This window comes from Nyctibius grandis, chromosome 18 (assembly GCF_013368605.1).
Source record: "Nyctibius grandis isolate bNycGra1 chromosome 18, bNycGra1.pri, whole genome shotgun sequence".
Classification (NCBI taxonomy): domain Eukaryota; kingdom Metazoa; phylum Chordata; class Aves; order Nyctibiiformes; family Nyctibiidae; genus Nyctibius; species Nyctibius grandis.
Genome location: NC_090675.1, coordinates 6,612,323 through 6,634,607, shown reverse-complemented (window position 1 = coordinate 6,634,607; position 22,285 = coordinate 6,612,323). Strand labels below are relative to the sequence as shown.

Below are 22,285 nucleotides of genomic sequence, written 5' to 3'. Positions count from 1 at the left end.
ATGTCTAATGGCAACATAATGGTCTGCTTCTGTGATGTTGCTGGAAGTGGGATTTTAGATCACCAGAACACTCAGAAAACCACACTCTGCTAAGAATTCCTTTATTCCTAAAAACCATTTATCACCTGTGGGATTATTTCAAATATGTTTTCACAAAGCCATGTGACTTATAATTAGCTAGCACTCACACAACAAACTATTAAAAAGCAATTAACTCAAGGAAATTTATCTAAGCTGTTAGCAGGGCTGATCTAAGAAGTGGTAACATTTTCTTGGTGGAGGCATGTCAAATTCACATGGCCTGGCAGGGGCTAGTCCCGGAATTTTTATAAAATCCTCAGGACTCCCCATGCCCTTGTTAATTTTAGGAAGTCTTCATTAACACTCATAAAGACCAGCTAACAGTAACACCTCTTCCTGGGGATGCTCTTTCCTGTCTTTTCCAGGGTACTTTGCTTTGGCTGTTTCCAGGCTCTGAGAGAAGCAGATTCCTCTTTGCTCTCCTAGATCTTGACCATCTCATTTATACCCATTCCTTTATTAGTTGACATCATGTATAAATTAGAAATTGGGTTTTATTCCTTCTTACTGCATATTATGTTGACTTATCAACTCTAATAAGTGTTCTCTTCCCAACATAATTTGAGAATTATGCATGAATACTGGAAACTACTTAAAATTATATTTTACAATGCCTGCCTTTACTATATTCAGTTATGACGTATATGTATATACATACACGCCCACAGAGCAATAGGCCATGCAGTTGCCTTTGGGCTCAGCTTGTCTTTGAGCTCAGTGACTCGGCAACAGGAAGCTCACGGGGAGATGGCTTCAGCTGAACTCACTTCCCTGCAGCTCTTACCAGCTTTTTCCCTTGAAGAATTAACAACAACATCAAACTTCTCCAAATAGAGTGTGCAGGGGAAAGAAAATGTTTAATATGGAAGACGGCGGAGCCTATTATGAACTTATGCTACTTATACGTAGATTTTATTCCATCAACCATGATGGCAAAAAAAAAGAAAAAAAGAAAACACACATGGAAAAAAAAAAAAAGAGGAGGGATGGTGTTGACAAATATGCAGCCCAAAATGTAACCTTATTGTTGGAATTATTAGCTAAAATCTCCAGTGTGGCCTTTGGAAGCAGCTGTGTAGGCAGGAAGACTTTTCTGGAGAAGCCACATTTCCTTTTACTGGAAAAAAAAAAAAAATCAGTGAAAAACTGAACCATTTTGATGCCTAAGCTACAGACAGATATGAGAGAGTCTTCTTATCTCACCTATCTGATAAAATCCAGGTGCATTTGACATAGGTAGAGAGCAAATATTTAGGCCTGGATACACCAGTGACAGCCAGATTAATCAATAGTTAAACAGCCACCGGTGGTGGTCTGCACAGCTATAGGGGACCAAGCTACCAAAGAGCAGCAGCACTCAGTACATTTTCAATTGTTCGTTTCCTTTTGTTTTTCTCCATACACTTTCCTTGAAATCAGACGTTGTGAAATGAATGCTTCGGGGCAGCAAAGAATGAGGTAGCCCAAGAAATTACTGCAGGACTACAAAGCACATAGTGCAGGGACACCCCAAGGGCAGTAAGTCACAGCTTCACCTGTACCTTGCTGTGGCTGTGCCAAAGAGGAAAGAATAAGGTCAAAAAATGAGCTAGACAAAAATTTAGCCAGATATGAATTTCTCTCTCCTGAGGTATTTCAACGCAATATCACACAGACGAAGCGCTCCAAGAAAAGCACCAGAGATGACAGGCTGACGGGAGTCAATCAGCTGGAACAGCTAGCCAGGGACCACAGCGTTCCTGCAGGGAAATCCAGCTTTTAAAGCATCTTTTCGTGAGACGGGAAAAGCAAAAACTTGAAATGTGACACAAAGAGGTTCAGATGGGAGTGAGGTTCCATTAAATTCCCTCGTGCTTTTAGATGTTATGCCCAAGGGCACAATGAAACCTAAGCATGCTGCTGGACTGCACAAGACAGCTCCCAATATTGATTGAAGTCCGAGCTGACTGTGGCTACACCAGCTCCAGGTAATGCAAAAATGTTTTGTTTGGCCTGATGTGACAGATGGACTTCTCCAGGCTCCCAGAGGTGGCTGGCATGCAACCCTCAGCCACAAAATCTGCATTTTACCCTTTCTGCGCAGGGACCTCTCCTGCAAAGGGACTCCTGTGCACCTCCTCAAGCAGACAGCAGCTCCCTCCCCACCCAAAAATCCCTTTCTACAGTTAAGCGACTCCACCAGACATCATTTTTCACAGCTACCAGAGTTCAGGCAGCTCCTGATAATGGGCTGTCCTGAGGAAAAAGGGGGGAAAAGGGCTTTCTGGAGCCGGTGCTGAAGATGATTGACCTCAGGCAAGGAAGGGAGCAGGACCTGTGTGACCTTTTCCAAAAGGCACTTCTGCAGTCAGCAGCAGAAAGCTGCTGCAGCAGAAAGCCTAAGCGCTGCGAGGCTTTCATTAGGGCTGACCAAATAACCCCAAAGGGTTATTGTGCCAGGGCACATAATGCAGCAAAGTTTGTATTCATTAAGACAAGCAAGGTTCAAGATAAATCCTAGGACAACTTCAACCACTCCTCTCATGCAGAAAGATACATGTTTGTAGCATGCATGTGTTAAGATCCCAAATACCCCAGGAGACACCAGCAATCCCATTTGACTAGTGGACTTGATCAGACATTTTGTCCTATGCAAATTGAGCTGTAAAGACATTCACAAGTTGGGACTGCATGAAAGACAAAAGGGCCTCCTTGTTTTACAAGCCGCAGCCTGGTCCCTCCTGCCACTGAGAGTTACAATAATGATTTCAGTCTCTCTATTCTATTATCCTTTTCTGTTGCAAAAGTCTATTAGCTTTTTCTTTTGCAAAAGAAGGCACTTCTCTAGCAGACAGGAATGGATGATAATGCTGCTGTTGGGCTCTTGGGCGAATAATAAACATTAACTAACATTTGCAAAGAAACTGGATTCAAGGACTAAAGAAACCAAGATCCCTTCTAGGCAAAAGGCCACCCCAAAGCTTGTGGTGTTGCTGGTATCCCTCAGAACAGACCCTTTCTTCCAGGGATGAAATCAGTCAAATAAGTAGATGCCATTTTTCATGCTCCCTGCCCAAGCTGAGTGTCTGCAGTCAGCTCATCAGTCGGCCTGCCAGGTTTACGTTGGAGGCAAAGAAAGACCAGCTGCATCTTTCCTCTCACTGTTAGGCCTCCAATTAATGAAGTTTTAATGAAATCAGTGTTTAGAAAGGAGACAGTGTTTTCATGGATCAGTGACATTTTCCATTAGAAAAAAAAAAAACCCTGATCAAGCTGTTGAGGATGCATGCCCTTCTTCAGAGCCAAAACAGGAGCTGATGACTCCAAGGTTGGAAACAGCTTGATTGTATTAATATGTTTCATAATTTGCTGTCAAAATGGGGATTGGCACCTGGAGAGCAGAGGAGGCTTCAGTGAGGCTACAGGTGAGGTCCTTGGTCTAATGGGATGAAGCGAAATGGGGAATTATTGCCAGGGGAACGGTCTGGTGTCAGGACAAAGCAGTGTCGTAAAGCTTATTCTCCATAGCCAGAAGTTATGAATTTTAATTCCTAAACCTATTTCTCTCAGAAATGAAGTTTCTTAGGGATGGGGGTGCGCAGGGAGCGGGCAGGGGCTCTGTCCCTGGGAAATCAGCAGTTGTGGGTGAGGAGTTGGGTGAATTTTCCACATTTTCCTGTTGTTCCTGGTCAGCCCCTGGGTGAGATGTATCAGCCAGCGGGAACTTCGCTTCAGATGAAGACTTTGCTGAGATTGAGCAGTGCTTGAAAGCTGCATGGCAAAAAGCCCAGAGAACATCTTTTTTTTTTTTCTTTCAAGACAGCATCTTCTTTTAACCTTGGTTGTATCTGTTCAACAGTCTTCCCTGTGGTTCCTGATCTAAGGTAACGTGTGGCAATGAGGGATATTCAGGCAATGGGTTCAGGGTTATTTTTTTCATCTGCAGCAAGTTTGCACATCTTCTTATGTGCCTTGTTCAAAGGCACAGTGATTTTTTTTTTTCCCAAGAGAAAAGTGTCTTATGGTGTGAAGATGATCTCTTCAGGGGTGAGACATGTATTGTTCTTACAGAAAGTGTCTTGGGGCAGGACAGTGTCTCACAGCCCTTTGGTGTAGTGCACAGGGTTGCTGCTTTTCTGGCTGTGTTTTTTTCCTGTGTCTTTTTTGTGGATTGCTGTGTTTTAGGTTGTTTATGGTATACTTAAGAAAAATTGATGTCACCTTTGCTAGGTGGAAACATTCCTTTTTTTAGCGAATCGCCTAATGCTGTCAGAGATGGCTTTGAACCAAAACAAATTATCCAAATATTTCTGCGTAACTGCCAGCATGGTGGAACAGGATTGTGTTTTCCTTGCGCCGTATCATCAAAATTATCAGCTTCTTTTTGATTGCCGTGCATTGCTCACTGCTGATAAAAGTCATCTTCACATTGTGGCTTGAGGGGGAGAGTGAGCACTGAGGAAAACTGCCTTGTTTCAGTGCACGTAGGAAAAAAAAAAGGTTTAGCATGAGATGTCAGAGCTAGAGCTGCATGTCATCGGGAGAGTGTGGTCTTGTTTTACCCGCCCGACTAACACACATACCAGGGCTGCAGCCAATCATATGCCATATTCCTGGGCTACCTGTGAAGATGAACTTAAATGCAGCAGCAAAGCTTCACTATCTTCTTGAACAGCCTCATTCCTCAGTGCCTGGGGAAGCGTTGGAAGAGTAGCCCATCATGACCAGCTGCTGACAAGGACATTTGGGTATAGGGCTTGGGCTCTGGTAACTCACAAAGCCATGTTGGGCTTTGATTGGAAACATGGCCATGATTTGCCACCCAGGCCCTGTCCCTGGGCTTGCTGAGTCACGGGGTGCGTCAAGCACAGCTCCAGCAGCTGCTCCAGCAAAGCGCCGTTTGCAGGATCAGGGAGTTGAGCTATCATGTGACAGTTTATTTTAGTGTGAGAAGAGTCCTTCAGTGTCACTGAGCTAAATATTTCTCTAAAATTCATGCATAACTTAAGTACAATTAGCAGCCCGATCTCACAGACCTGGGTCAGACCTCTCTCCCCCATGATGTCTGTGCCATGATTGCACGTTGCGAGATGGGGAGCTCGAGGCTGGGATTTGGCTGAACATCCTGACCCATTAGTGACAGTCCTCAAATCCCCATCAGCACTTGCCGCTGGTACTGGGGAGCCATCGCTGAGGCCCATTTTTTTGCTTTACATTGCTGTACACCATGGTGCAGGCACAAAGCAAATACCCCAGGGGGTTCACAGAGACTGGAGCAAGCCTAGGTTTTGGAGAGAGTCTGCATCAGCCCTCCAACTATCTTGTTCAGCTCCCCTTTGCTTCACTGTCTGCTGAGAGACTCAGGGTCAGATCTGCCATAAAAGATACCCTGAAGCATCCAAAGGCATTTATGTATTGTGATATAGCATGGAAAAGTCTAACGATTAAGCAGTTCAGACAAGCTAACGAAGGAATATACGCTGGACCAGCTACATCCGATATGTCCTCTGTTTTGAGGAATGTGTCCTCTGTACCACCTGAGTAAAGACCTGTCCCAGGGACCTGGTGTAGCACTCATAAGATGAAGAGGTTGGTTGCTGGGAGGGTTTCCATTGTGTTCGCAGTAGGCTCCAAACAAGCAGGGTGTCTGATGTGAAGTTCTTAAAGTAGTCACCAAAATGCATCATCCCTTGTCCCCAAAAAATGAGTGTATCACCAGATGTGCTGCTCTTACTGCATTTCACCTACACCCTGGTGTGTGTCCTCCTGTGCCAGGCTGTGTGCCATGGGCACTAGAGCCCAGCTGCTGCTGTTCCCCATGGCCTCCCGAGCTTTCCTGCAGCCTGGCAGCAGGTACCGGCAAAGATGCTCATTTTTCCTGGTTTCGAGGTGCGAGCGCTCTGTGCCTCCCGCCTTGTTGCAGACCCGCTGCTCTGAGTCACGCATCAAAATTACTTTCCTGAATTTTATTTTTTTGCAGTGACAGCTGATTTGTATTTTCTTCCTTCTCTGTTCTAGCGTATTGGTAGGTGGCAGGAGCTAGCAAATGCCAAGTGAGTTGCTGGAGGGGACTTCAGAATTGATCACCTTGTTTTTACCATAGCAAGGAAAAAAAATTCATGTACTCCTAGCAACAGAGTAACTTAGCAGTTAGTCCAGACTTTAACTGAACTTTCTACCTCACAGTTTTCAGTTGAATTAATCTTGTTTTCAAACAATGGTCATTATGTGGAGAGCAAAATGTTATATAAAAATAATTACAAAATGCAAATAAAATAAAAGACAGATCCACATCCTAGCATAATGTGACAGAGAGAAACAAATCAGAAAGTATTAAAATCACTTACGCCCTTTCTTCATACCTTCTGAGCCTTGGTGCACAAACATTGATTTTTTCATATGCTCTGCCCTTGAATTTCTAAACCAAAGTGCAAAAGCAGAGGGGTTTTTGCTATGTGTTTCTGTCCCTAGCTGAATTAGATATTCGCTGACTTTCTTCAGGGCTTTAGACTTGCCAGGAAAGATCCGTGACAGCCACAAGCCAAGTGGGGAGCTTCATTGTCATCGATGCTCTTAGCCGATGCGTGATAATGCGAGCTGTGAGCTTTGGAGGGCAAATGTGATGGACTTTAGCAGAACTCCAGTTTCTACAAGTTGTGGGGGAGGTTGTAAAAAATAGCAAAAAATAGGTTCTTTGTGTGCCTTGGCTGGGCAGCTGCTGGGGACCCCCAGGTCCCCACTGGGGCAGACTGGTGCAGGCAGTTCCATCTTTGGATGGGTCCAGTCTTTCTGTCAGATCCTGGGCCCTTTTAATAATGTCAATGACTTCTGGCATTTTAAATTTTTAATTTTTTACTTCTCCTTAGAAAATGTCAGTTTGACAAATCATAACTTTAACCTGCACAGATGAGTTTCTCATGCCTTATGTGAATTTTTCACAGTGAAAAAAAAAAAAATTGCTTTTTTAATATTACATGTCTTCCAAATGAGAAGGTTCCAGTCCTGAGGTCATGACAACTTTCAGTTTCTAAATACAGGCTAAAAGATAAAAACAAACGCAGTGTGAATTAATAGAGGTTAAAATGAAATCCCAAGGATTGTAGCATGATTACCAAAAAAATGACATATTTTTACTGACTACATTTGAGGTAGTGGGGGGTTTTTCCCCCCCCGCACCTCTTCTCAGATCCCATAGCCTTTGCAGACATTGTCGTTTTGGCCCAAATCATGCAGGGAAGTGCCCTGCAAGATGGGAAAGATCCTCCCTGCTCTGGTTTCATTATGCAGCAAAGGAAGCGAGGTCCCCAAAAGTATCATTGTGTTCCCAAACAGGGTCCTATATTTCACTATATATCCTCTACAATAACTCTGCTTGATCTAAATCCACAGGGTAACTCCAGGATAAAGGTAACATAAGCACAAAGGACAAACTGATCAAACTACACCGAAGCAATTAAAACCAACCAAGCAGTTGGTCATGATGATAAAGTCATGCGAAAGGCTCCTAGGGATCTGTATACTGATGGGGAGCCCTTGCCTGCACCCCCTAACAATGAGAGCACATCAGGAACAGCAGAAATGCTGAGGTTTGTGCCAGCCAAGCTCATACTAGAGGCAGCATGAACACATCATGTTTCCTACAAGTCGGGTTCTCTTTGGGACTGTGTTACCCAACTAACCTGAATAAATGACCCTCTCCTCTCTCCTTCTTGCCTGTCCACCAGTAGAACATGCTGTAATGGGGTACGTGGGCTCCATATCCTCAGACCTCCTGGGACATTTTACAGCCTTTTTTCCAGTTGTCTCCTTTTTATATTTGGTGACCATCACCTCAGAGCAAACCCAACCCATAAAGCACCATTTATTCTGCGCCCACCGCAGCACAGAGCATCGCAGCCCGCACTTGCATTTGGGGCTGAACAGACCATCGTGAGCTATGAAACAAGGAGATCAACCTAAAAAACAAATGTAGTTTGGCTAAATACAGCAGCCTGAGAAGCTGCTCTCCATCTCTTAGCTTTGTCTTGTGCCAGACAGCAGTATTAGAAGGTCTCTTTGCTGCCTTGTTATTATTTTTTGTTAACCATCATCTGAGTGTCAAGTATGCTTCAAGTTTCCCACAGCAGCTCTTGGTCTCCCTGGTAAAGCTTTTATTAATTATTGGTGTCCTTCACGCATTTCAGGAACATGTCTCACCTTCTAATCCACTTCTCCTGGCATTCTCAAAACATTTGTAACTGTTAAGTAAAAAAAATTGGTTTCCTTTGGCTAAAGGCTTTCAGGAGGCATTCGGCAGCAGGGCTGCATGGCTGGTTCATTTACTTCACTCGGGTTTCTGCTGTCTGATCTAATTCAGAAGCAGCTTAAAGATTGCTTCTCTAGGCAGTGATGCTGTGTGCGAAAAATGGGGAGAAGAGAGGTGGGTCAAATTCAATCTGTTTTCTGAAGCAGACAGGACAGGTTATTTTTTGCTAGACGTTGGCTTTCCCTCACTCCATAATCCTTCTGTGCTTGCTGAGTGTCAGGTTCATCGTTATTGTCAAAAGGCAATAGCCCATGCTCCAGGTCTGTGAGGCTGCTTTGCTGGCACCTCACACGGTATGAGCTTTAGCTCTGGAGCAGCTAAGGCACATCAAAGTCCCCTCACATCCTCGCTCGGTGCGTACCTGGATCACGACGTAAATAGATCTCACCTGGCGCAGCCAGACCCAGGAGCTGCTGTCCCACGAGGGTCCCAGCATGTCCCTCTGGGTTGCAGACCCCTCTGCCCTCCCCCTGATGGAGGAGCATCTTGTGGGACAAAGAACAAAGGCCCTTTTTTTTTTTTTTTTCTTGCAAAATGTGAGGTTTTGGCACACCTCACATAGTGACCTGCCATGAAATTCCCTTGTCATGCTCTCGTCAGTTGAATGGGAGGGGAACAGGACTGCATAAATTCTGCTGCCTGCAGCAGGACACAAAAGCATCACCAGTCCAGAGCACGTTTCACTTCATGCCACTGATGGATTTACGCTGGGGAGATCAGTCTGTTGTTAGAAACTCCATACCTGGGGGTAGGCTGAAGGCACTCGCTCCCCAAACAGGAATTCCCAGCTCTAACCCTAATTAAATCTTGCGAGTTTGCTCCTCCGAGAGGCTCCCACAGGCCTCGTATCAAAGGTCAAGATGTTGCAGACCTGTTTATGTGTGCAGTTTGATTGGGGTCAGACCGGGAGCTTGTTGTCGAGGTCTGGGAGCTTTAAACTAGGCAAAAGAAATTGTTAGAGCCTGTTAATTTGTACTTCAGCCTGAGAGCATTCTCTAATTAAAAAAAAAAACAACCCACCACTTCTCCATGTTTTAGTGAAACTGTTTAAAGTTAATTGAATGGGCCCAGGATTAATATTCCTGCTGTGTTTTCTGTGGAGGTGTTACTGTGATTTGCCTATCAGGGGGCCTATTTCTCTTAGCCCAGTTTAATAACCATTATATCCCATCTGCAAAGCGAGGAGATCAGTGCAGAGGCAAAGCCCATGACCCACTCGCCTGCTTAAAACATCACTTCAGAGTTAAAGTCTGGGTCTAGTAAAGGACAGCACCAGCCTCCCCAGGTGGTGAGATCTAGCAGAGGGAACGACGTCTCCAGGTTCATTCTTGTACAATCAGGACTATACAAGAGGATTTCTTTGCAGACCGGCTGGCAGCAGCGTTTTCCATCAGCAGACCCAACAACAATGTCTTCATGGGTTCATTTTAGAAATATATCGTCTGTGCTTTCATTGCCGGTGCTGTAGGGCTCCCACCCCTCCTTCAGGAGATGTGTGGGCCAGCAAGACGGGGCGGGTAGAGGAAATTACCTTTGCTGTAACAGTAGTCAAGATTTGGGGGAACACAGAGAAAAATCATTGCTGCTTTAAAACCACTAGCGTGTTACAGGCTGCAAAATGGCTTTGTCCCTCTGTCCTGGGGCGGGGGAACATGAGAGTTGCTCCAGGTCTTGGTCTGGCAAATGTTCACCCTTTAATGGCATGTTTTCTTTGATAGAAAAATATACAATGAGAAATCATCAGATTTGGAGGGGGTGTATGTCTGGACATGTAGAAAATATTTGATATGTTCCCACATATATTTATATATATATATATATAGATATATATACACACACACATTTTATACTTTACACTTTATTATATGTATAAAATAAGACAATACTTTTTAATATATAGAAAAATATATATAGAAGCTGATCCAGGAGCTTTTACAGTGGTAAAAGTGCTGCCACAGTGCTATGGATTGAAACAGCACTCACTGCCTCTTAGACACGGGTAGTGAGTCCTTCAGCCTTCACAGCCCAGCAGATCCCATCTGCAAACACAGCTTTGCTTGAGGGAGCTCGCTCCCTTCCTGCATGGTCCCCCCCGTCCCTCCAGACTCCTGACTTCTCCAGCATACATCGTTTTCGTCTTGTTATAAAATTTCCGTGGCTGAGCTTATCTGGGAGGTACAGTCGGTACAAAATGGCCATTCATCCAGCCCCCAGGCAGAGATGGGAATACATTAGCTTCTGCGTGGAGCACACTGGGGCTGTGCTCTTTAATATATGGCCAACACGAAATATTGGTCCTATGAAAAAGTCCCAGATCTGTAGTTTATGAGCTCAAAGCCCGTCTGGCTCAAGGATCAGCTGCACAGTCTGCTGCGAGCCCTCACAGAGCTGCCTGTGTTCAGAGCCGCCCAGGAATGATGTGACTGTGGTTAGCACAGCACAAAGCCCAGCTCCTCTGCAAAGAGTCCGAGCGGTTTTTTTGGTCCACATCCCCTGTTGTGGCAGTCAGCTGCGAGTGCAGGCAGATCCGGTCTGCATTTGCCTTGCAGGTATTCAAGACACCCTTGGCCTGACACGCAATAGGTCTGAGAGCAAAACAAGTGTTATCTCATTATTCAGAGATTAGCAAGAGCTGCCCCAAGCAAGAAATCTATGAAACCTTGTCGTGGTGTCTAGGGACATGGTTTAGTGGTGGAATTGGCAGTGTTAGGTCAATGGTTGGACTCTATGATCTTAAGGGCCTGTTCCAACCTAACTGATTCTATGATTCTATGAAGCTTTTGGTTTTGCAGACTTGATTTTCAAAGGCATCAGGCAAAACCCTGCTCTCCTGCTGCTGCCTCCGTCTCCACTTGGAACCCTCAACAGCCCAAGATGACCTTTTTAGATGGCTTACGTAGGAAACCTGTGCCCAACAGGCTCAAGAAAAATAAACATCCAAGTACTCTCCTAGCTAAAACCATCACTGCCAGAGGAGCCAGTCCCATCTCTTGTTGAGAAGAGCATTTTTATTGACATGGCTTCAAAAGATCTTGCAGGTCACTAGAGTGGCTCCGCTCACATTGCTGCAGGGTCCCAGCCTGGCATCACCCTGTCTGCGTGGCAGTGGGGCGAATTAAGGATTCAAGAGAGGAGCCTCCCACTCCTTTTTTAAAAGCAGAGCTGATATTAAAGGAAATTATTATAAGTAATATTTCAGCATTTAATTCTTCAAAGAAGCAAGCTTTTCCCATAGGGTCATTCCCCTGCATAGAGCAGAAGGAGAACACGCCAGGCAGGACACAGGAGTATTTGAAAAAGGTGCTCTGCAGGCATGGCAGCTGTCAATCGGCCACAAATTTTGGAAATTAAGGGTAGGGAGACTGAAGGAATTGGCAGAGACTGTGCTTTCATTTCCAGCAGAAAATTTAAATCAAGGAGGAGCCAGGAAACTACAGGTTAGATTGGTCCACTTTCCCTTCCAGACGTCCCTTGGGACAACATCCTCCAACTCCAGGAGATGTTTTTGCTGGGGACAGTTACTAAGGTCCATGAGAAACTGCAGTGGACAATTCCTGGTTCTCTCCATAGAAGCCAAACATACCTGTACAAGTATGGTATGTACAGGGCACTCCCTGCATCATTTGGGGCATTTGAGCCTCAGCAATAGGCACAGTGTGTTTCTATATCCCTGCTTACAGTGTATTAGAAGAGCACCAGTTCAGAAGCAGCATCATTGATTTCTTCTAATTATAAATCCTATAGAAAGTTGTCAGCTTGCAACAGCCACAGTTTTCCTCTCAGTGGAGCCAATAAAAGTTAAGAGTTGCTCCCTGGTTACTCTCATTACAACAATAAAAAGCCAGAGTAATTGAAAAGTGAATCAGGGAAACTGCCAGATTGGAGAGCAATGATAATAGAACAAATTACCTGGGAGCCCAAGCCCGATGCAAAATCTTGTCTTTGGCTGCACTGAGCTTGAGCCCATTCTGGACAAACTCCTGTGCTGATACCTATCTAATGGAGGACATGCCTCCTGCATGAAAGTACCAGAGCGTAGAGCCAAGCAGGAGCAATGGCCATATGCTTGCCAACAGGCCAAACACTCAGTACATGAGCCAACAAGGGTGATTTTGAGCCCCATCTGAGATGATTCCTCCTCTTAAAAAGGCAAAATGACAATGGAACAACAAAAAAATAATTCCCCCCTATATTAGCATAAAGCTTAAAAGCAAGCGCTGGAGATGCAGCAACAGATCCACATTTGTCAAGAGAACAATTATTTCCCACTAGATAGGTTAACCGGTACAGGAAGACCCAAAAACCCACAAGTCATTCCTGTTTCCATGTTGTTAAGATTAGACGATAACCACGGTTGTGTTTGTAATCCAGGTAGCTTCAAGCAAGGCAACAGGTAGCATCACAGTAGAGTCTGCAAAAGCTTGTTAGTAGCAATGCTAGTATAGAGGGAGACCAGCAAAGACTTTGAAGAGTGAGAGGAAAGGAGCAGCCTATGTCAACACAGGCAATGGTGTGTCCTGAGGTGAGTTTTCACACCTGTAGCTCTGGAGGCAGACGTGAAGGAACAGGGGGCTGATCCGGAGATATTGTTCTTCCAACACAGTCATCTTGGGATATAGTGGGGCAGATCCTGAAGCAGTCAATTGTCTTTTACTCTCCACAAGGACAGAATGCGTGCACCATATCGGAAGTCCCTCGTCCTCACATATCCTGACCAGTCTCTAAGCACTTTCAGTAAGTCTTGAGGCTCACACATCCCTGCAGATATCCTCAAAAAAAGGATGCAAGTAAAGAGCAAGTCTCAGAGACACTGCTCTGGGCTGTGAAGCACTCACAGGGGTGAGCATCCATCTGGTGATGGGTGAACACAGCTTTTGGACAGCTTCTAGAAAGATTGTTCCCTGAAGGGGGAAGGAAAAAACCCATAAACTACAGCAAAAAAGTTTGGTTTGGCCTCAGAGAACTGTCCCTGAGCCAAGAACAGGAAGAAAATACCAACACAGGATGAACGTCACACCCTGATGAGATGGGATGGGGTAACCACATGCAGACGGGCTGCTCCTGTTGATATGAAGTGACCACCAGGATGACATTATGGGTTTGGTATATGGGTGGACTTGGGAAGATGCTGGGGCTCAAGTCCAAGTTTGAGTTTCCCCAAGACAAAGACCCCAAAGGAATGCAGGATTGGGTGGTAGGTGAGAAATCATTGCTTTCACCTCCAGGGTGCTGGTGTGCAATCAGCGCTGCAGGAAGCCGACCGGGAGGGCTGCAAACCCTGGACAGCCTCAAGGCACTCTGCAAACCTCCACTAACACCTCCCAACACCGCTGTCAGGCAACCGTATGAATTAACTCCCATTTCCACACCTTTAGTTGCCAAGAGAAATGCTTTTTGTAATCACGCTGGTTGTGAAGTACACAGCTGCTCAGTTTTACTTGCTCTTTTAAACATTAAAGAAAGCAGAATATGGGTGGTGAGATTTCCTCACGCACAACAAAGCAGGCTGGAAATTTGTGACTAAATACCAGGGGGATTTGCAATCCAGCTTTGAACTGTGCGACAAGGAGCCACTGCTGACAATTGTACGCTCACTATTTTTAGCTGGGCGGCGTGAATGCTGAATCCCTGAGGAACGAGGACAGCAGTGAGAACACCAAACCCACCAGACTTGCTTTACAGAGAACTCATCTGGGGCAAAACCAGGAACTCTGGCTTTTGCCCCTGCTGTCCACTTTTCTGCAGATTTTCTGCACCAGGTTTTTGATTGTTGTAGGAAATAAGTGAATAGAACTGTAGAAATCAGTGCTTCTAAGGATAGACGGATAAATATAGAAGAATGTCTGCAAATCTGCCTATACACATGCAGATATATATAAATATTTCAGGGTCCAGATTTAATCAAAGTGCACTTATTTTTCTTAGTTAACCACTTTGAGGATTAATGGTTTTGCATCTGTGCGATGAGGTGTGCAGCAGTGGTCAGGGAAGAAAACCTTAGATAACGCACCGAGCAGCTCAGAACTGATAAGGTTTGTCCTGTCCTTATCAGGCTGGGGAGGAAGGAGTGGGAATTTCTTGCTGCACCATTTCTGAAATGCCAGCTATGCAATTTGATCACACACTGTCGCCACACTCTCAGTTGCAGAAGTGGGCACAAGTTTGCATTGCCTTTCCTCCACTGCAGCGTGAGGTGTTTGGCCTCTCTGAGGATTCTCGAAGGTGGGTAGTTCAGAAGAGGGTGTACAAGTCCTGGTGCTCACTCTTTGCTGTATTCTGGGCTATAAGACCTGAGAGTTCAAGGTGCTGTTTAGAGGATGATCATCTACAGCACAGGGATCTGTGAGAGACTCGGGGTGACTTGGAGCATTTCCAGCCTTCTTTACTGACTGCACTGATGGCTCAGAGAGGCTCATCTCCTCACCTGGCACTGCAAGTCAGCCAGGGTGACTGCCCTCTCTTCTGTACCGCTCGCAGATATTAATACCACAAACCTTACACATGTGCAAAGTTCCTCTGCTGCAAAATGTTAATTTCTACTTATTCTGCAGGAATCATCTGTTCTTAATATCCGGTGTGTGTAAGAACATTTACCTACTGGGTCTGCAGCAGAAGTCAGCTAATATGGAAATGTTCTCTGCTTGTGCTTGCCACACAGGCACAACTGGAGAGTTAGAAGGGAAAAAAAGGGGCAGAGACAAGGTTGTGGCTCATGGCAAGGTGTAAGAGCTACCAGGGGAATCTCTCAGGGCTTTATCTCTATTGGGGTGGCCAGAAAACTGATACTGGATTGCTGCGTCTCCAGCCTGGAAGACCATCCTTGGCGTAGGGCTGTGTTTCTCTACTGTTCTACTGGCATTAAGTAAGCTGGCAAGAGCTCTAGCAACATCCATTTGCAACATTCACACTGTTACTGTTAAATGAACCCAGAAGAGTAAAATTTGCAAAGTTATATTGAGGTGTTGAAATGAGGTTGGAAAAAACCAAAACCACGAGTAGGGAACTGTGACATGCCCACATGTCTCTCTTCTTCCCAGTTACCATGCCTGTTGTCAGTGGCTGAGTCTAACTCACTCGGTTCTCTTCCCACAGTTCGACATGCAGAGGATAACACTGGAAGAGCTGAAACACATACTCTACCACGCCTTCCGGGACCACTTAACGATGAAGGACATCGAGAACATCATTATCAATGAAGAGGAGAGTTTAAATGAAAACTCTGGCAACTGCCAAACAGAGTTTGAAGGTGAGAGAGAAAGTTTCTTTGTTTCTGTACAATTGTTCTCTTTCTGCTTCTTCTGTAAAACTCACTCTGATCTGTGACATGCAATGGGCAACGATACATGGAGTTAGCATGGAGTTATTTTAGAGTAAGTAGCAATGACACACTCAAGAGAGTTCAAGAGCTGCCGTTGGCCTTCTTCCATGTGGTCTAAGTAAAGCTGATCCTGTTTCAGGCAGGAGGATGAACTAGTGGGTGCCTTGCCTTATGGCCCTCCTTTCTCTGATGGGATTCAGGCAGAGGGATGTGCAGCCCATGCTGAGGAGTGTCTAAGACCGACTGAATTTTCCTACAGAAATATGCATATCTCTCTCAACCTATCATGGAAAGACTTTATTGGCACTGGGTCCTGCCCTAGCAAGCTGTGTTAGGCTCCACAAGTTTTCTGTTGTCCTTCCACAAACAGAAAAGATCTTCCACTCTGGGGTCCCAGGGAACAGCTGGGGTGAGTCCTGTCTCTGCATTGTAACACCAGCAATGAGCAGAGACGGTGCATCTGCACCCGACTGCCCTGCACACTTCTTGTTCAGCACTGTTGGGACCACTGGTGTGGAGCTGAAATATGCTACACAGGTGCACCCCAGGACAGCTCATCTCAACACATGTGAGTGTGTCTGCAAGATCAAGGTCTCAACAGTCCTCAGAGGTAGCTAGAGAAAGGGAAACATCTGCTTCAGCAGCTGTTGCTTAACACAGCATCCTCTCAGCAGTGTCACAAGACCACTAAGTGTTCAGCAACCGGGATCAGACACAGCCTCAGCATTTACAGCGGGTTTTGCACTTTGAACGGAGCTAACACTGGCAGGAACATTCCCCATTTTAAGCCACCTCAGGAGAAGGATTTTCTTGGCCAGAGGAACTTGTGCTGCTCTGAAGCATTGCTGGTTGGAACAACCAAACAGATGATACAAATAATCTCAAGTGCAGAAAAGTCCAGGGAGATACCTACAGAGAAGCTCAGGGTTTGTGCACATCACCCTGGGACGGCTACTGTGCTTTCCCACCCACAGCAATGCCATTTTATATAGAACATTTTGGGGGGGATTCTGATACTCTGAGCAGTCAAATAGCCTCTGAAAGGGCATCAGGCAGAGACCCTGAAGTGTCTTTAAAACAAAGCAAAGTTCAATTCTTAGTGCAATTCTTAGTCTGGCTAGTTAATGGGATTCAGCACCGATATCCAGCACACTCACCCTCTGATAAGTACTGCAGAGAAGATGTAGAAGAGCACAGCTAATTTTAAAAATCCTGCAGGAGGGAGGCAAGCAGAAACGCTCTTCGAATCAAGCCAAGCAACATTTTTTTTTTTTGTTCCTCCTGGAGAGCAGCAGGGAGGAATAGATGCTTACTTACATGAATGGAGCTGTTAGTCCCCACTGCCCTGCTGATTCAGTGGAGACATGCGCCAGCTGTCACCGCGGCGAGAGTCATGCAGGTTTCTTTCAGCTTCGGTATTTGGGTGAACTATCCCAGTTGTCAAAAACAACAAAAAAAATTGGGTCCGAAAACCTAAATGCTCAGCATCACATTTTGGAAGTCCCAGCTTCCAAAAGTACAGCAAGAACAGCTTTTCTCGTGGGATGTTGGCACTGCTGGTGCCAGGCAGAACCTAGAAGCAAAACAGACCCTTTTTTAGATGTTAGAAATACACACACACACACACGCACAAATGCACCAGAGAATAAAGATCAAGAGAACACTGTCAACAAAGATGCAAAGTTTTGCTTCAGGTCCCAGAAGAAAGGGACGGTTCTGGTCCATGGCAGCTCTGACATGAGCATTTCTCCCAGGAAAGGCAGACTGAGAGCAGGTTGTGTCCCTGCAGCTCCCAGGCTGGACATGCCATTACCTGAATGACCCACTTGCACCCTCAGCGTTCCCATTTCCCCAACACTAAGATCCCTACAGGGCTCAAAAGCAGAAATTATAGGGCCTCATGGCATGGACCAATGGCACTAAGGGAGAGCTGTCATGAAGGCTGGACGGCATCTCAGTCTAGCTTTACATGGCTCTGTGTGACTCAGTCACCCTTTACTCACTTCTTAATTAGTGGAGTGAAGGAGATGCTTTTTGGGTATAATTCCTTGAGCTTATTTTAGGTGCTACCTTGGGTTGAGATGAACTGCACCTTAAAAAGCACCTATTTCTCTCAACTGTAAAAGTAGCCTAAAGGGACTAGCTTAGAGGCTCACATCTATATTTAATCTATATTTCATCCACCCCATTGAAGTGCCTTAAATTATGGATGGGAATGAAGCCAAGGTTTTCACTGAGATTTGGGAATGGCTCCTAAGGGAAGAGACATAGCAGATACTTTCAGTAGTACCTTGCTGAAATGGAGAATCTCCACTCACTGTCACCTCTGGTTATGTTTTTGACATCAAAGAGAAGCCCCCAAACCCCTGTCCATCCTGTGGACAGAGACATCCTCCCCTTCTCCACACCTGAGGTTAGCTGGCTCAGCCCTGCCAGATGCTAAACAGCATCGTACAGGTAACATCACCATTAGTACAAATATGTGCGAATTTCTGTCATTCTCACAATTTCACCATCTTGGCTTCTTGTCATAATAAGGTCTTTACAACTATGTAATATTCTTTCTACATGAACATGGATGATATACCTTATCGCTCTCTCCCACACTCATACACACACTCACGCTCTAGCCCAAATACAATATTCATATCATGGTCAGGGAGAAGTCCAGGATTTTGTTCAGTTCACTCTGAACACTAGAGTCATTTGCAAGGTGTCAGATCCAGGCTTACATTACAACTTTCCCTCCTACGCGTTTCTGGGGGTTTTCATTTGCCACCTTCTTGATAAAGAGCAAAGCAATGAAAATGCCCAACTCCTCAGTATGAACAGCCCACACCAGCCCTGCCGATAAAGACCACAACCAGAAGGGACCACAGTTATGTCTTCAGCCTTTCTCTCAAATTTTTATTAACGCTTAGGGCAGAAGAACAAAGTTGAGAGCCAAGAAGAGTTTATGCTTTTATGACAAGAGACACAAGAAAAAGACAACTGTTTGCAGCGACACTGTACTACCAAAAATTTATAGTACAAAAACCATTTATCTAGCAGTTCCCTTTATCCAGGCGCTCATGACATTAAGCTTGTGGCAAACAAGAGTGCTGGCTGTTACGGTGACCCGTGCTGTCTGCCACGGGTATTTCATCCTCAGCCCTGACACTCAAATTAACTGGATGTACAAGAGCTGCTGCAGCTCCCCTCCCTGCTCCCCCAGACAAGCACTAGGAGCAACTGCTCCTCAGCTAAGGGCTTGGGAGTGAAAAACTGACCTCTTAAAACAAAAATAACTCCAGCCAGCCAGAGAAAGCAAATATCACTCACCTTTGGCAGGGTTATGACAGAAGCCACTATAAATACACTGTAGCTGTTCATGTTAGCAAGCCTTTTTCTGCAGGCGAGAAGGCTCTCAGCGCTTGCCCTGACTATCTCAAACCCACTGTGGGCATCAGGACCAGCCCAGCAGGCCCAGACAGTGGCGTGATGCACCCTGAAATGGGCTGGACCCATTAACCCCATGTCCTGGTGGAGAAGTTATAGTGAGGGTAGCTCTGTCTCTTCCACTAGTGACACTATGGTGAGTTCTCCTCACCAGCCTGTCCTCTGCATGTTGAGAAGATGAAGGATGACCCAGCCTCAATTTGCCTTTGCTTCTTGAGATGTCATTTACGTTGGACAGCTTGTGAGTTGCTCTCCTGGCTAAGAACAGGCCAGGACATCTACAGAAGAGCTTCAGGCTCTGACTGTGTTCAAGGAACTAGCTCATGTCCAAACCCTGGCATGTCTCATGGGTATTAAAAACTCCTGCTGGCAATCAAGTGCAAAACAGATCGAGCATCCCTCCCTACAGCAATGCCAGCTATGGAAACCAGCAGGAAAAAAACGCAGATGCCATGCTCAGAGGATCTATGAATTTGGAGAGAGAAGTGAGGGCAAAACTTCACGAGTCAGCAGAAGAGGGGTCTTCATATTTAAGAGAGCAATTCACAGGGCAGCACGTAGTTGTGTTCACAGTGAAAAAAGTAATTTCATCTTCTTTGTCTCCTTGTGGATTGCAATGGGGCAGAGGAGCTGTAATACTCATCTCCTTGATGGAGTAATTCCTGCTGAGCCCCAATGAACAGCAAGAGGGTCTCTCTGGCTCTAGATTCAGTACAGACCTTTCCCATTTCTTCTGGAGTTATTTGGTAGGTTATCTGGCTATCTGGTGTGCCTTCAGTCAGTAAAGAACAACAAACATGACTTACCTGCATCCTGCTGCCTTAAAGCTCTATTTTTACTTGATGGTATAACAGAAGGCTGAAGAAATTGTTCAATTCAGGAACACTTCTGCGAGAAACACTGAACATGCTTTGCTCTTTTCCTTTGAATAGGAGAGTTGCCACCACAAAAAGCCTGGGCCAGTCTTCCACTGCTGCTCCAAGTCACCGTAATCAGCACCAGAGCCCCACACAGAACGGCAATGCTGATTGCGATGGCTTGTGTCCCTGCTTTGTCTGCTGGCTGCGAGTGTTTTCGACATACAGAAATAATAGAAAAATAAATAAAGAAATAACTAAAGCTGTGATTTAACAAGCTTTACAAAGTGGCAGGGCATCACGAACAAAACCGAGAAACCACAGTATTGATTCTGTGCGCATTATAAAAGCGAATGGAGGAATCAAGGAGTCGAGCAGTGCAAGCAGAAAGCAAGTAATTTCGGAGAGCTGCCTTAAGGGGGACTTCATTATCTGCACAGAACATAGCGAGTCCCTTGGAGCGCTGGTAGCACAGTGTTTCTCTGCCCTGGGCAGTGTGACTCGAAGTGCTGCCTAACGAGGGCTTCTTGTGCCTCCGGCGCTGAGCTGATGCTGGGGGACTGCGTGGGAGCTGGGATTAGGACACAGGCACTGCTAAATCCTGGCCAGAGGAGGTGAAGGGAGATGAAACGAGTGTTCAAAATGCAGCATCCAGTGCTCCCCCCTCTCTGTGCAATGAGGTTCAAGCCTGGGTCAGAAAAAGGCTTTTTCCATATATTCTAAAAACACCCTCCTGGACTTTTCGAAATATGGGCATTTGGAGCGTTTTCCTGGTTGCATTTTAGGTTTATTACAATTTTGAGCTTGTTGTCAACTATCTGAAAGTCTCCCATCATCACGAGTATGACAATCCGTGAGAAAAAGGCAGTGGGTACATCCCTTCTCAGGCCAAAACAAGACCATGCGTTACTGCCCATAGCGGCAGGGCAGAACTATCCATCCCATGTGTGAGGATCTTGTGGCTTTCTGTGATTATCTCAGGGAACCTTCAGAGCCTTTTCAAACAGATTAATCTTCACAGTACCCCAATACCACATAGTGTTCTGATATTCACAGGCTATGACAGAGACATGAGCTGTCTTTAGCAAGTCACAGCATGAATCCTCGTTGATGAACTTAAAAAAACCTAAAATTAAATAAGTCAAGCGCTAAAAATCCCAACTCTGTCTGCATTTTAACTGCTGCAAATTACTCTCACCTCTTTTGACAATTATTCTGCAAGCATTCATTTGAAAAGGTTCTTAATAAGACTGATTTTGCTTAGGCATAAAAAACCTAAAGACAGTTTGGAAAAGTGACTAACGTACTGTGCATACTCACGGGAACTATCACCGTGGTGTTTTAAGTGTTGTCAGGGAGCACATCTTGTATCTCTGGTTATTCCCAGTTGACCTGGATGAGTCTAAGGGATTCACAGAAAACCAGTATTTCTGATTAAAGAACTTAGAGAGAACTTAATAAAGAGCTTAAAAGAAACACACAGATAAACCAAAACACACCTGCAAGCTTTTGAAGGGTTTAAAAGTGAAGATGAGAGAGAAAGGACTTCCTGCAGTATGAGAGGGTGGTCTTATTAGGAAAGTTGGTTTGGATGCATTTAAAGGTAAGGTGGATTATTTGGAAATGTCCCAGCAGGGAGAGGTAAGACTTGGCCAGCGCAGAGGATCTCCGAGGTGCGGACTAGAGGGTTATGCCAAGGTAATGATCAGAGGCAAAGGAGGATTTCTGAGCTCAGCTGATCCTGGTGGAAAGCAAAAACGTGACTGTGGCCAAGCATCTCATCTTTCCCCTGTCTTCCCTGCAGTGCACGCCCAGAAGCAGAACAGACAGACCTGCGTACGGAAGAGCCTTATCTGCGCGTTCGCCATGGCCTTTATTATAAGCGTGATGTTGATCGCGGCCAACCAGATCCTGCGGAGCGGCATGGAGTAGCCTCGCGCCATGACACTGTGAACCAAACTGACCATGCATGCGCATGCCACCGGGTGAGCTTCCCCCGAACCGACTCTCACACGGCAGAGACAGAGGCAGGCAGATAACGCGCTATTCGACAAGGAGCCTGAGGCCAGCAGCGTAATGTGTCTTGTGAATCAACTACATCCTTTTGGCAGGGACATAAAAGGGCTGTCTTAATGCTTTAAAGGTTTTGTTTCCTAATGCAATAAAAAAAAAAATACAGGAGTCCTGAATTATTGCTTCAAAACAGCAATGGTAACTTGGAAGAAACTTTCATCCAGCAGCCTGGTTTGCAGTTTTAAGGAGGCACAGCCTCATGACTTATTGCAGCGGGGCTGTCTTTTAACCTAG

General features: G+C 45.4%; 1 protein-coding gene across 1 annotated transcript in view; it reads left to right on the top strand.

The window, feature by feature from the left end:
* Nucleotides 1-21,910, top strand: part of CALN1 (calneuron 1) — a 92,496-nt gene extending 70,586 nt beyond the window's left edge. Inside the window, exons 4-6 of the mRNA XM_068415852.1 lie at nucleotides 15,458-15,611; nucleotides 20,590-20,592; nucleotides 21,783-21,910. Coding sequence (XP_068271953.1) covers nucleotides 15,458-15,611; nucleotides 20,590-20,592; nucleotides 21,783-21,910 — 285 coding nt within the window. The remainder of the gene's footprint in view (nucleotides 1-15,457; nucleotides 15,612-20,589; nucleotides 20,593-21,782) is intronic.
* The last annotated feature ends 375 nt before the right edge of the window (nucleotides 21,911-22,285 follow it).